Raw genomic sequence first — 16,124 nt, forward strand, 5'->3', positions numbered from 1 at the left:
CACTTATTTTTGTCATCTGTAATATAATCAAACAAGTCACCAGCTTTCTTTATCATTCTAGGTTAAAAGAGAAAAGAAAAAGAAAGGTGAAACTTTTGGTCAGCATAGCACGTGGTACTTTCTAAAAAAAGTATTTATTTAATTTTATTTATGATGATATTATTATTATTATTATTGACAAGAGAGAGAGGGAAAGTGAGAAAGCAAGCCACCAAGTCTGGGTATTGAACTGTGGTCAGCCATGTGGGAATTCAGTGCCTCAACTCTCAGGCCATCTGCTGGCCCCAGCACATGGTACTCCTGAGTTCAGTTACAGTTACATTTCCACTTAAATAACGGGAAGAGAAGTAGAAACAGGATGGAGCGTTATGAACTTACTGACTTAGAAAACAAATCGTCTTCACAGCTTAAGCATATTCAGAGTGCCAAATGATATCTTCAAGTGGTTAATGTGGCATACTCCCCGAATTAGCCCATTGTAATGTGTTAATTAGGGGTGGAGTTATATATGCAGACAAAATATGTATCTTCTATCACAGGGGTCTCCAGCTCCCAGGACATGGACCCATCCTGGCTGGGGGCTGGGGTTGGGCCATTAACTGGTGTCGGTCGGTTCATGGGGCTGTGTAGTGGTGGTGGGTGGCAGGTGGGCGAGCAAGCTTGGTGTTTGCAGCCACTCCCCATCACTCATATTGCAGCCTGGGCTCCACCTCCTGTCAGATGAGCAGTGATATTAGATTATCATGGGAGCATGAACCCTACTGTGTGATTGTTTCATTGTATATTGCAGTGAGGTAGTGGAAGGAATGCGGTCTATGGTGGATGTGGTATGCTTGGGTCATCATGGGACCAAGCCCCTCACACCTGTCTGTGGAAGGAGGAATTGTCTTCCACAAGGCCAGTCTCTGGTGCTGGGAAGACGGGACTGCTACTTTACCATTTTCCTAGTTACTTTGGGAAAAGGGAAGTATTCAAATACTACTACCTTCTCATGGTCAATAAACAGTAACTATGAGAACTTAGAGGAACTAGGGAGGTAAGTGCTAGGAGACTGGCTGATGGCCCCAACAGTGCTGACCTGTATCTTTCACCCTTATCAGGAAAATATCCACTGTGTCCTTTATTTTTTTTGTGTAATTATGAATCAGGTTAATTAATCTGGCTGCCTGCTTTGAAGATGGGCAGAGATGAGTACTAATTACAGAGATTTGCTTTTTGTTTAGAAGGTACATATATATTCTTTAAGAGCCAGAGCTAGGGAGGAGACACACTCATTAGTACCCTGATTTCACAGATAAGAAAGGCTATAGAGGATGAGAGATGAGCTGTTAATAATTAGTTGAGTGTCTGAGTTGGCTCCATGACCTGGTGATTAAGGCAGTCAGATCCCACATGGCTGACTGCACTGCTTAAGTCTTAGATTTGGTGGCTTGAGAGGCATACTGGGTGCATGTGCATCCAAAATCCCAAAAGAAGGCAGAGTGGAAGTTCAGGGATTGTGGCACGATCATTCCCTATGGGAGCTGTTCCCTGCCTTGCAGGGGTCATGTCCCTCCTCATGGGAGATGGGGGAGGGAGTGGAAAACACCTCCCATAGCCAAAAAAACAAAAAACAAAAAACCAGATGTGGTCATGGTAAGGATTTTCAGGTTTCCTGGTCTGCTCATCAGTGCCTTAGCAGATGTTACTATAAAGATAGTTATATGGGAGTCTCGCCTGGTGGGGAAGGATGAATGTTCTAAAGGGGAGAAGTGGAAATTGCCATTCTAGGATGGAAGTACACCAGCAACTACAGTTTCTGAAAGAGGGGCACCTTTTCATTCTGCCATCCCTTCCCCAAAACACAAACTCTTGCTCTGTAACCCACTTACTTTTTTTTTTTTTTTGAGAGGTTTTTGCTATAGGGCGCGTGCGCTTGCCAGACAGACAGAGAGAGACATAGAGACAGAAAGCGAGAAATCACCCCCCAGGGGGGATGGTCATGCCGCAATCCCTTCTCCATTCTCCTCTTGGGATCTTGGGCACACACGCACACGTGCCGGGCGTGAGTTTTAAGCCACCGGGTCCCACATGGCGTTTTTCAAGCCTCTGGGTCTGGGACTGGAACCGCTGTCAGCCATGTGGGAGGCCAACATCTTAACCACTACACTACCTGCTGGCCCCAGCAGCTGGAACAATTTTGTGTTTTATCATTAAGCACTCCATTACTTCTAGGTTGTGAAGTATATTAGGCCACAAACAGTATTTTAAATAAAAAATAATAAAAAAACAGAAAAGTCATTCTAGAAAAGTACTTTCTTCCAACATCCCAGAATAATATATACATCATATAAAATTAGCTCCTCCATGGAAATATTTTTAAATTAGTATACTGTAAAAAAGCAGTAATACCTGGCTATTTTTCTGAATGCCTTCAATTATGGTGCTATTAAGAACTTATATTTGAATCTTTTTCCATGGCAGACACACTTTCTAAACTAGAAAGGAGAGGAGGGACTGTAGAATTAGACCTGAGTAGGAGTTGTGACTCAACTACCCCTTAATGCCGGACTTGTTCCTACCCTGGCTGCACTGTGGGCAGCTCAAAAGTACCAGCATCACTCTAGGAGTGTTACCAAACCTAAGGAGTGAAACTTGCTTACCCACAACCAGTTCCAAAACAGGTACAACCAGAACTTTTAAAAGAGGAAGACAGGAGGCAAGCTGTCAGATGCGTCTTCCCTAAGACCGGGACAGGTTAATATTGATGTTTATGTGTTTGGTGTTAGTATGAGAGGATAAGGACATTTTCTGATTGGTGGGCCTGTGCAGAAGGCCCTACATGCCTCTTTATACATGACATGTTCAAAAAATGGCAGCCTTAGCATGAGAAACAGGGTTCTTCTGGGCTTTTTAGGTTCCTTTGGGTCAGCAGTGCAGGCTGGATATCACCATCTTAGGTTTTTCCATCCTTTGCTAGTTCCCACAGGTTTCTGGGCAGCACAACAGAGCAACCCTATTGTAAGTAGCTTTGTTACTTGGGCATGATTAGGTGGAGTCTCCAGACACTGGTTGATCTGTATTACTACAAGTCTGGACGGTGGACGAGTGCCAGCTGGTACTGTCTGTGGGTTCGAACCACCATCGCTCCAATCAAACTACAATACCGGTAAGCCTTCCCATTAAGTTGTGGGTGTGGGTTGGGGGCACCCTAGCACAGTGGGGAAACGGAGTGATTCTACCCCAAGGGGGCATCTGGCAATGTCTGGAGAAGCTTTTGATGGTGGTCTGGCATCCTGGAAGGCACACGATAGCCTCAACAGAACAGCCAGCCCAAGTGTCTCGCGAAGTGATGCACTAAGCCTGCACAAGCAGTGGCAGTTGTGCAGGTCTTCGAGATACCACCCGGCAGCCCCACCGTCTACCCTGACCCCTCATTACCGCTACAACATACCGGGCGGAGCTGGCTCAGGGGATCGCTGCACAGCCCGGAGCTTCCACTGGGTGAGCGCGGGGCGGAGCCTGCCGGGAGGACGCCCCACCTGGACCGCGAGGCCAGCCTCCCGCGCGCAGCTTTGTTGCGCAGGGCTGCGCTGACGTCATTTCCGCCGCGGGGTTCCGAGGGCCCGCCCACCTTTACGCCCCCAGCGCCACCGTAACTTGGCAACGGCCTTGCCGGCGTGGGTCGGAGTAGTGCCTTAGCCCGCCGGCCGGGACTAGCGGCCCGGGGGCCTCCCACCTCACATGAGGGTGTGAGCGGCCGCTTCCCCGCCCCGGGGGCGAGGCCCCAGAGCACTTCGTGGGCGGCAGAGAGAGGCGCTGCCCCATATCAAAGGACGGGACCTTCCGAGGCGGGGAAGCCAAAGGTAGAGCGAGCGCGGACCGGGCTTCACCGCGTGGGCGGGGCCTGGAAGGCGGGTGGGCGGGGCCTGGGCGGGGCTCTCGGGGCGGGGCCAAGCGGGGAGCTCCGGGCGGCAAACCGGGGCGTGTTCCCGAAGGGGGTCGCTGTCGAAAGCAGTGCAGGCGACCGAGCGACCAGGTAGGAGCCGTTGGTGGGCCAGGAGGAGCCAGAAGAGAAGGAAAGGAGCCCTGTGGAGGGGAGCTGCAGGTAGAGCGCCGGTGCTGGATGGCATGGGCTTTGCTGTTGACTGCGCGGAAGACGAAGTTGCGTTACCGTTTTACTCCCGGTGCCAAGCCCTGAGTGGATTAGTGAATGTGAGTCATAAGAGGGGTAGAATTGGAGATTGGGGTGGGAGTAGATATGGACCTATCGCAGTAGGAATCATCCTACTGATAGCTTTTTTTTTTTTTGGAGAGGTTTTTGTTATAGGAGGGCAGACAGAAAACGAGAAATCACCTCCCCGGGGGGGATGGCCACGCCGCAGTCCCTTCTCCATTCTCCTCTCGGAATCTTGGGCATGCACGCGTATGCGCCGGCGTGAGTTTAAAACACCGGGTCTGGCTGGAACTCCAATCGTGGTCGACTACATGAGAGTCCAGTGACGTAGCCATTACGCCCACTGCTGGTACCCTCCCCCTACTGATAACTTAAGGCTCCATGTCTTGGTGGCATGTAATAAGCATAAGGTGTAGATAATTAACATGGGAAGATAGGATGTAAACTCTTGGAACTGTGAAGTTGTCCAAGTTGAGGGGTGCATGTTCCTAACTTTGAGTCAGAGGTTCAACTGCTTGTTCACTGTGTTCCAAAACTAGTTTGTGAATTAGGTTGAAGTCCCAACAGCATTTTCCTGTGAAAATGGTACTGCCAGTGATCATTGTGCCCGGGACAATCTTTACGCCTTTTTTTTTTTTTTTTTTTAATTTACTCTAGGGCGCATGCGCTTGCCAGAGTGAGAGCAAGAAAAGAAGTGAGAAAGCATCTCCCAAGTGGGGGGTGGTGGTCATACCACAATCCCTTTTCCTCCATTATGCTTTTGGGATTTTAGGCGGACATGCATACAAGCCCAGGGTGTTTTTCAAACTTCTGGATCCAAGACTCGAACTGCTCAGTGGATCATGTGGGATCCAGCCATCTCAACCACCAGGCTACCCATTGGCCCCAGAAATTTTTTTCTGCCTTCCATTTTAACCTTTTGTCCTTTAGGGACTCGAATTATATGGATTCTGGGCTGTTTAATATTGCTCCACAGATCTCTGAAATTCTGTTCCTTTTTAAATCTTGTTTTTCCCTATATACGTATATTTAAAGACAGTCTTGCTCTGTGGTCCTCATGCTCCAGCCTCCCAGCTGGGACTGCAGGCTAGTGCCACCACACTTGGCTCTTTTTTAGACAGGGTCTCACTGTGTTGCCCAGGACAGCTTTGAACTTGCAATCCTCCTGCATGAGCCTTCTGACTTGCTAGGTTTATAGATGCATACCACTGTCCTGGCCTTTAGGTTGGACTAGAGATTGAACCCAAGCCTCACATGTAGTCCCAGCCTGTGGAGCAGTGTCATGGCAGTATTTACCACTATAGCTTGGCCAGTCAATATTCTTTTCTTGGATAATTTCTACTGGTTTGTCGTTAGGTTTATGACTCTTCCTTTGTCATTTCCAATATGCTCTTTTACTTTTCTATTTTTCATTTCTAGAGTTCCCTATGTTTTCTTTATTCATTTAAAAAATTCATGATAGATTACATGTATGCATGAGAGAGGGAGAAAGAGAGCGAGAGAAGCACCCTCCACAGGGTCTGGTCCTGCTTCCATTTCTTTCCTCCATTTCTGTAGCCTATTGGGTCTTGGGCACTTGTGTGTGCCTGGCCTGTTTGAAGCAGACTGGGCTGGAGATTTGTAACATGGTCACCATGTAGAAGCCAGCTTCTCATAAGCAGTGCGTTACTGCTACACCACAGAAGTGGACAGTTTTCACTTTTAATAAGCGGTTTTTATTTCTCTACTAGATTTCCTATTTGTGAGTTCATTGTGATCTTATTTTCATGTATACCCCTGAAAATAGTTATCACTGGGGCCACCCTCACAGTGCAGCAGTTAAATGCTATGCATAGGGAGCCAGATCCCACATGGCTGTGGTTCAGAATCCTGGCTCTGGCAATTTTAAGAATACTCAGGTAGGGACCGGCAGGTGACGTGGTGATTAAAGACGCTGGGCTCCCACATAGCCAACTGCAGTTCAAGTCCTGGACCTAGTGACTTGCTTTCTCACTCTCTCTCTCTTTTGCTCTGTCCCACTCTGGTCAAATTAAAATAAATAAATAACATTTAAAAAAGAAAAAAGAATACTCCAGACATGTGCATGCATGTCCCAAATCCTGATGGGAAGGAGAAATGATGGAAAAAGGGTCATAGCATAATCACGCCCATGCTCATTGAGGGTACATCCTCTTTCTCTGGCTAGCATATACCTTCTCTGGCAAGTAAAAAGAGAAGAAAAAAATAGTCACAGCTGTAAAATGCTACGCTCTGAGAGGCTTACTCACATGGGAAGGTTCGAATTCATGTCAAGACACCTCCCTGAGTAAGCTGGGCAGGCATGTGCTTGTGCTCTAGGGCCGACCGAGGCTGTGGGTGGATTGAAGTGGTAAGATACTGTTGGGATTAGTGTCTCTATCTGCCTGTCTCACTCATGGAAAGCATTTTTTTTTTTTTTTTTTTTTTTTAAGTCATTATTGTTATTTTAAAATAACAATTTTAAAACCAGCAGGTGGTGTGGTGGTTGAGGGTGCTGGACTCTCACATGGTTGATTGTGATTTGAGTCCTGGACCTGGTGGCTTGCTTTCTTACTTTCCCTCTATCTCTCTGTCCCTTTTTGGTCAAATTAAAATAAATAAATAAATAAAGTTAAATACATTAATTCTTTTTTTTTTTTTTGGAGAGATTTTCGCTATGGGGCATGTGCGCCCGCCCGACAGACAGAGAGAGAGACATTAGAGACAGAAAGCGAGAAATCACCCCCCAGGAGGGATGGTCACGCCGCAATCCCTTCTCCTCCATTCTCCTCTTGGGATCTTGGGCACACACGTACAGGCACCCGGCATGAGTTTTAAGCCACCGGGTCCAGGACGCGAACCCCAGTAGACCACGTGGGAGTTCAGCGACATAGCCATTATGCTAACTACTGGTTCCCAAATACATTAATTCTTTAAAAAAAGTCTAGTTTGCTAATTCTAAGACTGGGTCATCTCATGGTGAGTGGCCTTTTGTTTCTTTGTGTGTCTAGTGGTTTTGGACTAAATCCTGGATAGTGTGAATCATACTGTAGAAACTCTGGATTCTGTTATGTTCCTCTGACATTTTTGTTTTTAGTTGTCAGAGGGCATGTGTAGTTGCCAGAAAGACAGAAGGAGAGGGAGAAAGCAGCCCCAGTGAGGCATGGTTACAACACAATTCCTTCTCTTTCATTTCTCCCTCTTCTTGGGGTTTGGGGCACATACATGTAGAAGTTCCTGTTTGAACACTCATTTTTAGTTCTCTTAGTTAAATTCTTATGAGCAGAATTACTGGGTATTTGGTAATTCAGTTTCACTTTTTGAGGAATTACCAAATTTTCCAAATTTTTTTTTTTTGAGAGGATTTTTGCTATAGAGCACATGCGCTCGCCCAAGAAATAGAGAGAGATGGAAAGTGAGAAAGTGAGAAATCACCCCCCTCTCTGGGGAGGTGGCCATGACACAATCCCTTTTCATCCATTTTTCTTTCCATCTTGGGCATGCATGCATGTGCGCTCGGCATGAGTTTCAAACCGCTGGGTCTGGGACGCAACTGCAGGAGCTCAGAACCTTAACCACTACACTGCCTGCTGGTATCTTCTCCTTATTATGATTATTTTTTTAAAGTTTTTGAGTATTTATTTTGGCAACCCCGGGTAGAGGTGTGGGAAGGATAAACTGATTGACTTAGTCTGTACCACATGCTCTACCAGCTTCCTCAGTTTATAGGTCCCCACGCCTGTATCAGGGATTAGGAGAAAAGGAGAAGGACGTGGAGACTGTGGTGCCTAGATCGCACACATTGACCGCCTGTTGATGTTAGCTCAGTATCATTTAGAGACTTCTGGAGTGAGGTGGTAGGGCTACTTGAGCATACCTTGCTTTGGCGCCCCATACCCCATCATGAGAGAGAGCCGGTGCGGACGTCTTCCTCTCCTCCTGTAACTAGATCTATTTGTCTTTGAGCTTAGCCTTACCTTTTATAATGTCATCAGTTGCCAATGGCATAATATGTATTCACTATCTACTACTGAGTGTGTCTTGAAGATATTTCATCTGAGGTATTGGTTATTTTTTAGTAATAGCTCATTTTTTAAAAAAAATTATTATTTTTTTTTCATTTGACCAGAGCGAGACAGAAAGAGAGAGAAAGGGAAAGTAAGAAAGCAAGCCACCAGATCCGGGACTCAAACTACGGCCAGCCACACGAGGATCCAGCGCCTTTATTTTCCATGCCACCTGCCGGCCCCAGTATTTCATTTTTAAAAAGAATTATTTATTTAATTTTATTCATTATTATTTTTAAAAATTTGACCTGAGGGACAGAGAGAGAGGGAAGGTGGGAAAGCAAGTTGCCAGGTCTGGGACACAAACTGTAGTTGGCCATGTGGAGTCCAGTGCCTTAACTACCATGCTACCTGCTGGCTTCCAGTATTGAATTTTTTTTTTTAATTAATATTCAAAACTACGTTCTGGAGACCAGCAGTTAGTGTAATGGCTATGTTGCTGAATTCCCATGTAGTCGACCTCAGTTCGAGTCTCAGTCCCAGTGGCTTAAACTTGCGCCAGGCGCATGTGCATGCGTGCCCAAGATCCTGAGAAGAGAATGGAAGAGAAGGGATTGTGGCATGACCATCCCCCCTGGGGGGTGATTTCTTGCTTTCTATCTATCTCTGTCTCTCTCTGTCTTTCTGGCGAGCGTACGCACCCTATAGCAAAAACCTCTCTGAAAAAAATAAACTAAGTTCTGTACAGAAGGTGACATAATGGTTATGCTGCTGGCCTCCCATATAGTAGACCACATTTCGAATCCCAAACCCAGCACCTTAAAATTCACACCGGGCACATGTACCTGAATGCCCAAGATCCTAAGAGGAGAAGGGATGGCGGCATGGCCATTTCCCCAGGGGGTGATTTCTCGCTTTCTGTCTCTCTGTCGCTCTCTGTCTCTCTGGAGAGCACATGCACCATCTAGCAAAAATCTCTCTTTAAAAAAAAAAAAAACTAAACTAAATTCAATCTGCATTTTCAAACTACAGGAAGAAGATGTTAAAAACTTTAAGCAACCATCATAGTAATGGATCTCTGTCTAAAAAATGAGACTGATTTGGAAGATGGTGGATATAATGAAATTCAAAGCACAGAAGAAACTGAACTAACCTTCACTTGTCCAGATGAAAGAAGCGAAAAAAATCATGTTTACTGTCTTCTCAGTATTAGCGACATTACATTTCAACAAGATGAAAGAGCCAATGAGTTTATTATTGGAACTGGATGGGAAGAAGCAGTGAGTATCTTAAATTAGATCGTTTTCCCTTTTTCTTTTTGGATTGCCGGAGGGGATGTGTGCTCACCAGAGAGACAGAGGAGGGAAAGGGGGAGAGAGAAAGCGAGAGGGAGGAAGTAACTCCCAATTAGGGGTCGTCACCACAATCTCTTCTCCATTTGTCCATCCTTTTGGGATTTGGGGCATTCATGTATACTCATCCAGTGTGAGTTAATGTCCGTGTTTGGATGTAAGCCTTTTCTTTTTATTTTTTTCCCCCAAAAGAGTTAGTATGACTGAAAAAACATATACTCAATGTAATTTAGAAACTCTTGTAAGAAGCATAAAATGGTAGTATGGGTTGAGTATCTCTAATTCCAAAATCCAAAATTAAACATTTGAGCCGCAACGTGATGCCACAAGTGGGAAATTACACACCTGACCTCATGTGACAGATTGCAGTTAAAATGCTATACCATAAAAACATTATATAAAATTACCTTCAGTCTATGTGTATAAAGTATATATAAAAAGCCAATAACTGTGTTTAGACTTGGGTCCTGTTCCTCAGATGTTATATATATGGACACTTTCCAAAATATGAAAGAAACCCAAGCTCCGTAAGTCTTCTGTTGTGAGAATTTCAGATGAGGGATGTTTGCCCGGTACCCGTTACTGGGGATTTATGCTCACTTAGCGTTGACCAGCACAGTTCTGATGCATCACGTGCGTTCATTCATCCAGCCTCTCAGGAGCTGTATGAAGTGGTATTCCTCCCAGCCTCACTTTGTGGATGGGTATACTGAGGTATCCAGAAGATGAGATAACGGGCCAAAGAACCGCAGCTGGCAAGTGCCCAAGGCAGGGCTCGAATCCAGGTCTTCTGACTCCAGAACCTGACCTCCTGGACTGCTGTGTTAGACTCCCTGAGAGAACTGAAGTTTCTGTCCTAGTGGTTCTACTCAGCCCTGTGGGTTTATTTTCTTTTTCCTTCCTTCCCTCCCTTCTTTCCTTTTTTAAGTTCATTTATTTCTTCATGAATGAGAGAAAGAGACAGTTACTCCCAACAGAGTCTTCGTTCTAGAACCCACCCCCCTTGCCAGTGGTCCTGGATGACATGCACATGTGCCGGTGTTGTGTTACCGTTGTACCACCACCTCGCCCTGTGGATAGATTTGTTCTTTTCGGATGTATTTTTTTCACTGTAGAAAGCATGTATGCACACATCAGGTAGGGGAAGAGAAACACCCTCATCAGGGTCTGGTCATGGTGTGGCCGCCTTCCCCAAGACCCTACAGCCTATTGGGATTTGGGATATGTGCATGGGTTGTTTGGTATTTGTGCTGCCACCCCTGCCACATTGGAGGGTTACCGGGCAGGGGATCCAAACCTGTGGTCAGCTGTAGTGTCCAGCATTTTGGTTCAGTAAACTGCAGACCGTGCCACAGAAGCTGGACCAGTTTGTTCTTAAGTTATTCTCAGAATCAGTAATAAAATCCTAAACTTAAAACTTGAAGGAAATTTTGTCTAATTCAGTGATTAAATGCAGGGTTGCCAGATTAAGCAAATGCAAACATAGAATGCCCAATAATTCTGAATTTCAGATAAACACCTAATTAATTTAGTCTAGGTGTGTCCTACATGTGATCTTGTATTTATCTGGCAATGTTGTTTCACTGGGGACCCTGGCAAGTTCAGCCAGGGGACTTAGGGTGTGGATGGAGCAAGGTGTTCCTTGGGGACACAAAACCTCTGCACCCTAACAGCTGTCTCTATTCATTGTTCTCCCTCCAGCTTCTCCAATCTCCAGGTATAGTAAAGAGACTCATGGTACAAGAAATTCTGGTAGGTGGATGAGTAGGAACAGTTTTGATTTTACTTTAATAGTTCTGAATTTTGGACCAGCAGGTGGTGTGGTGGTTGAGGTGCTGGACTCACATGGCTGACTGTGGTTCAAGTCCCAGACCTGGCGGCTTGCTTTCTCTCTCTCGCTCTCTCTGATGAGTGCATGTGGCCTATAGCAAATTTAAAAGAATAATAGTAGTGAATAAAATTAAATTAATAAAAAAGTTCCGAATTTCATATGGATATGAAAAGAAATATTGTCAGCACACCTAAGTGTCCATTTATAAATAACATTGCTTAGGATTTTGATATTAACAAATATGATCACAAATACTGTTGTATAGTATGAGGCTAACATAGGTATTAAAACTTTTTAGGGGGGACCAGCAGTTGGCATATTGGCTGTGTTGCTGGACTCCCATGTTGTTGACTGCAGTTTGAATCTCGGACCCGGTGACGTAAACTCACGCTGGGCACTTGTGCGTGAGTGCCCAACATCCCGAGGGGAGAATGGAGGAGAGGGTATTGCGGCATGGCCATCTCCCCTGGGGGATGATTTCTCACTTTCTGTCTCTCTGTCTCTCTCTCTCTCTTTCTGGCAAGCACACATGCCCTATAGCAAAAGCCTCTCAAAAAAACAAACAAACAGAAAAAAACTTTTTTTTTTTTTAAAGCTGAGTTGAGGGCCAGCAGGTAGCATGGTGGTTAAGGTGCTAGATCCCATGTGGCCAACTGTGCAGTTCAAGTCCCAGACCTGGAGGCTTGAAAAACATGCTGGGCACATGTGCGTGCATGCCTTGTGGCATGGCCATTCCCCTTGGGGAAGTGATTTCTAACTCTGTGATTTCTAACTCTCTCTCTCATCCTATAGCAAAAAAAACTAAAAAAAAAGCTGAGTCAAGGGCTGGCCCTATAGCCTATATGGCCAACTGTGGTTTGCATCACAGCCTCTGTGACTTGGAAAACGTACCAAGTGTTTGTAGGTGCATGGACAAGGGATTGTGGCATGACCATGCCCCATTGTGGGGGTACCTTCTCCTTCTGCCTCTCTCTGTCTCTCTCTAGAGTGACCACATGCACCCTGTACAATGAAAAAAAAGTGGGTCTGATTTAATAAAAATATGGGTGCAAATAAGACTGCCAAAATGGAGACGTGGCCGAAATTGGCAACTAGAGTTGGGCCCCTTGCCTAGTGAGTGACATGCTGCGTTGCTTGCAGGTCCAAGGCTGGGGAAGAGCTTCTCCGACTGCCTGCATCTGGCCAAGGAAGCGGCCAAAGAAGGCGAGGGGAGAAGGTGCTGGCGCTGGCTGCTTGCTCTGTGCCAGTCTCTCCCAAGTGAGCATTGAGGATAAGTCTCCAGAGGCTGTGGAGTCGGAGGTAGGGGCTGAGGCTGGCCCAGAGAAGGATCAGAGTGGTCCCTCCCAGACTCAGGGCTCCTCCCCAGACCCCAAAACTGCTTCCAGGGAGATAAACAAAACCTGCTTTCCCACATACTTTCCTGGACAGAAAAAAAGTCTGCAAATCAAAGAGTTTATTTGGTGCTCTGAAGACTGGGCCATCTCCGAGCCTCTGAGGGGCAAGGCCCCCAGGAGTCCTTGCATAGGCGCTGACAGAAGGGTCTCCATCTCAGATGCCCTGACTTCGAAGGCCCTCTTAGTTCTGCCTCCCCTGAAGGCTTCACCCCCAAATGCCTTGGATGTCCTGGGCAAGAAGAGTAAGAACTTCCTCTTACAGTCAGAAGAGAAGGTGCTGAATGTGGAAAAGGAAGAGTGTGTGACTGGTGTCCATGGAATGAAACTAGGTGACAGAAAAGCCATTGAGCTGGCCAAGCACCTCAAGGTCAAGGACTCGCCACCTTTCCCTTCCCCGGTGGCCCAGACATCCCTGCTGGCTGACGCTCAGCAGTGCCTCCTGCACTGGTCACTCCTGCCTGAGAAAAGCCTGGTGTGCCCTCCCAACCCGAGCAGCGTGCGCTATCTTGCCACCCTGCAGCTTCTGCAGAAACAGGGAGTGCAGAACTACAAAGCCAAGTTCAAAGCCAAGGAGCAGAGACCTGTGATCGTCCAAAAGCACATTCTCACTGAGGCCAAGCAGGAAAATGGGCCCCAAACTGTGGATTCCAAACTGTTCCCAAGCCCCCTTTTGCCATCGCTCACAGTGAGCAGGGTTGTTATTCCCATCTCCACCCACAGACTCCTCTGAGCCGTCACAAGAGTTCCCTGGGAGGAAGCACTGCGCGGAGGTCCTTAACCCTCCCTCTCTCCTCTCTCCCCTGATTCTCCTTTCTCTGTCTCCCTTCTCTGTCTCTCTCATCCTCTTTCTGTAGCAGAATCAGAGGAAGTCGCACCTCCCTGGATGGGTTGGGTTTATTCTCTACGACACCATTTTATCTGTTACCTGCTTCTGCCGCTCAGCTCTCCGCAAGTGCCGGCTGGTAATGCCTGTCTGCCTCTGCCTGGCTTTCCTCTACTCCCAGCGGGAGGAGCTGTGTGGAAGGTGGGGAACCACGGGGCCTCCCTAAGGCAGCCTGCAGCCGTGTGGCAGGGGCTTTTTCTGCCCCTCCTCAGTGCCATAAGCACGCTGGACTGGTTTCTGCCAAACTGCTTCCTTAACCAGGCAGTCATCTATCTGCTGCTTCATTTCTTTCTTGCAACAAAGATCTGAAACATGGCTTTAATAGAAAACTCCAGGCTGTGTCTAAGTGAATGTCCTGCGTCCAAAATGTCCTACCTGTGGGTACGCGCTGCCCGTCACCTCTCACGTGTCCAGGGTGCCGTATCCTCATGCCCATGAGTATGTGCTGTCCATCACTCCCGCATGTCGGGCGTGCTGTGTCCTCACATGCCTGGGGGTGTATGCTGTCGGTCACCTCCCATGTGTCCAGCTTGCATGATCCCCACATCATACGGTGGGTATATGATACCTGTCTGCTCCTGTATGTCCAGGGTGCCAAGCCTCGTTTTACTGTCTTAATCTCTAAGTGTGAAGGTTTTAGCCATAGTTATCAAAATCCTGCCTGGAAAGCAGGTTTAAAAAAATTCCTTTTTTTTTTTAAATGTCATTGTGATTATTGCCATTTTATATGTTTTCTCTGGCCTTTCATTCTGGACGGGAGCTGTTACCATCTCCCGCCTGCCCTCTGCCCTCATTTTACCCCAGTGCCTGAGGTTGTATATACATTAAACATTTGTAAATGAGTTATATTTTAGATGTCAAGTGATGTTACTGTACAGACAAATGCTCTGACATACCGTTTGTAATATGAGTGGCCATTAAGCTACTTTCTAATGACCTAGTTTGTATTTGCGCTGTTCCTGGACTCCGGGCGTTCTGTTTTTAAATATCTGTCTCCCTTAATTGATCTTCATAATGTATTTTAGCCTAGGTTTGTTGTATTGATTTATTTTTATTTATTTATTTAGTTTGCTATAGGGCACATGCACTCAGTGGAGAGAGACAGAGAAATAGATAAGAGAGATGGAAAATGAGAAAGCACCCCTTGGGAGGATGGCCATGTCACAATCCCTTCTCTTCTTGGGGTTTTGGATATGCATGCACACGTGTGTGTGCACAGTTGGCCATGTGGGATCCAGTCACCTTAACTTCTGTGCCACTTACTGGCCTCATTGTTGGTTTATCTTTAAAATACCAGAAACGTGGGGCTGGCAGGTGGCATTGTTGTTAAAGGTACCATGATTCAAGTCCCGGACCTGGCAGCTTGCTTTCTCACTTTCTCTTTCTCTCTCTGTCTCTGTCTGGCCAAATTTTAAAAAATAATAATAGGAAATGGAATTAATTGAATAAGTAATTCTTTTAAAAAAATCAGAAATGTTGGGAACCAGCAGTTGGCATGGTGGTTAAGGTGCTGGACACTCCCACATGGCCAATCATGGTTTGAGTCCCAGACCTGGTGGCTTGCCTTCTCACTTTCCCTCTCTCTCTCTCTTTCTGTCTCTCTCTGGTCAACTTAGAATAGATGAATGAATAAATAAATAATTATTTTTAAAAATTCAGAAGGCTTTTAAAAAAATCAGAAATGCTGGAATGGCCAGAGTATAGTAGTCATTAGCAGGTATATTTGCCTGTTGGGGTGGAATACTTGTTTACAGGCTGAAAGCAATATTTAGGGTTTTCCCCCCTTTCTCTCCTGAAAAAAGAAAACATCTGGATTCTGGCCCAAAGAGGAGGCCTAATTTCTCACTGCTTTTGGATAGTGGGTTTAGGACCCATTACCATTTGAGGACCGCCTGGCTCTGGCAGCCTGCCTGCCCACATCAGTGCAGAGTGACAGACATGCTCAACATGTAGGACAGGCAGAGCATTTGCTCGGCACCAGAAAGGGCCAGGCCACACCTACTCAGCCTGAGGTACTGAGATTCTGAACACACATAGGGGCCAGCAGTTGGCGTAATGGCTGTGTTGCTGAACTCCCATGTAGTTGACTGCAGTTCGAGTCCCAGACCTGGTGGCTTAAACTCAAACTGGGCGCATGTGCGTGCGTGCATGCCCAAGATCCCAAGAGGAGAATGGAGGAGAAGGGATTGTGGTGTGGCCATCCCCCCTGGGGGTGATTTCTTGCTTTCTGTCTCTCTTTCTGGTGAGCGCATGCACCCTATAGCAGAAACCTCTCTCAGAAAAAGAAAGACATTAAATACACACACATAGGGGCCAGCAGTTAGCATAATGGCTATGTCGCTGTACTCCCATGTAATCGACCACGGTTCAAGTCCCGGACCTGGTTGCTTAAACTCATGCTGGGCATGTGTGCGCACGTGCCCAAAATCCCGAGAGGAGAATGGAGGAGAAGGGATTGTGGCGTGGCCATCCCCCCTGGGGGTGATTTCTTGCTTTCTGTCTAT

The 16,124-nt window shown here is 46.5% G+C and overlaps 1 protein-coding gene across 2 annotated transcripts; it reads left to right on the plus strand.

Annotated features, from left to right (window-relative positions):
- Positions 1–3,625: 3,625 nt before the first annotated feature.
- On the plus strand, positions 3,626–14,608 carry CUNH16orf46 (chromosome unknown C16orf46 homolog). 2 transcript variants are annotated; one of them, XM_006152590.3, is made up of 3 exons: positions 3,626–3,845; positions 9,193–9,440; positions 12,484–14,608. In XM_006152590.3, the coding sequence occupies exons 2-3, from the start codon at positions 9,231–9,233 to the stop codon at positions 13,465–13,467; spliced, it is 1,194 nt and encodes a 397-aa protein (XP_006152652.1). In that variant the 5' UTR covers positions 3,626–3,845; positions 9,193–9,230; the 3' UTR covers positions 13,468–14,608. The 2 variants fall into 2 exon arrangements, with proteins under 2 accessions (XP_006152652.1, XP_027629294.1); XM_027773493.1 differs by lacking the exon at positions 3,626–3,845 and adding an exon at positions 3,937–4,194.
- The last annotated feature ends 1,516 nt before the right edge of the window (positions 14,609–16,124 follow it).

Source organism: Tupaia chinensis, unplaced genomic scaffold (assembly GCF_000334495.1).
Source record: "Tupaia chinensis unplaced genomic scaffold, TupChi_1.0 Scaffold000355_1, whole genome shotgun sequence".
NCBI lineage: Eukaryota > Metazoa > Chordata > Mammalia > Scandentia > Tupaiidae > Tupaia > Tupaia belangeri.

What these genes read in the sequence shown, in the direction of transcription:
- CUNH16orf46 (XM_006152590.3), top strand. Translation starts at nt 9,231, where the DNA reads ATGGATCTCTGTCTAAAAAATGAGACTGATTTGGAAGATGGTGGATAT. An exon ending in GAACTGGATGGGAAGAAGCA is followed by an intron (nt 9,441 to 12,483) that starts GTGAGTATCTTA and finishes CGTTGCTTGCAG; the next exon opens with GTCCAAGGCTGGGGAAGAGC.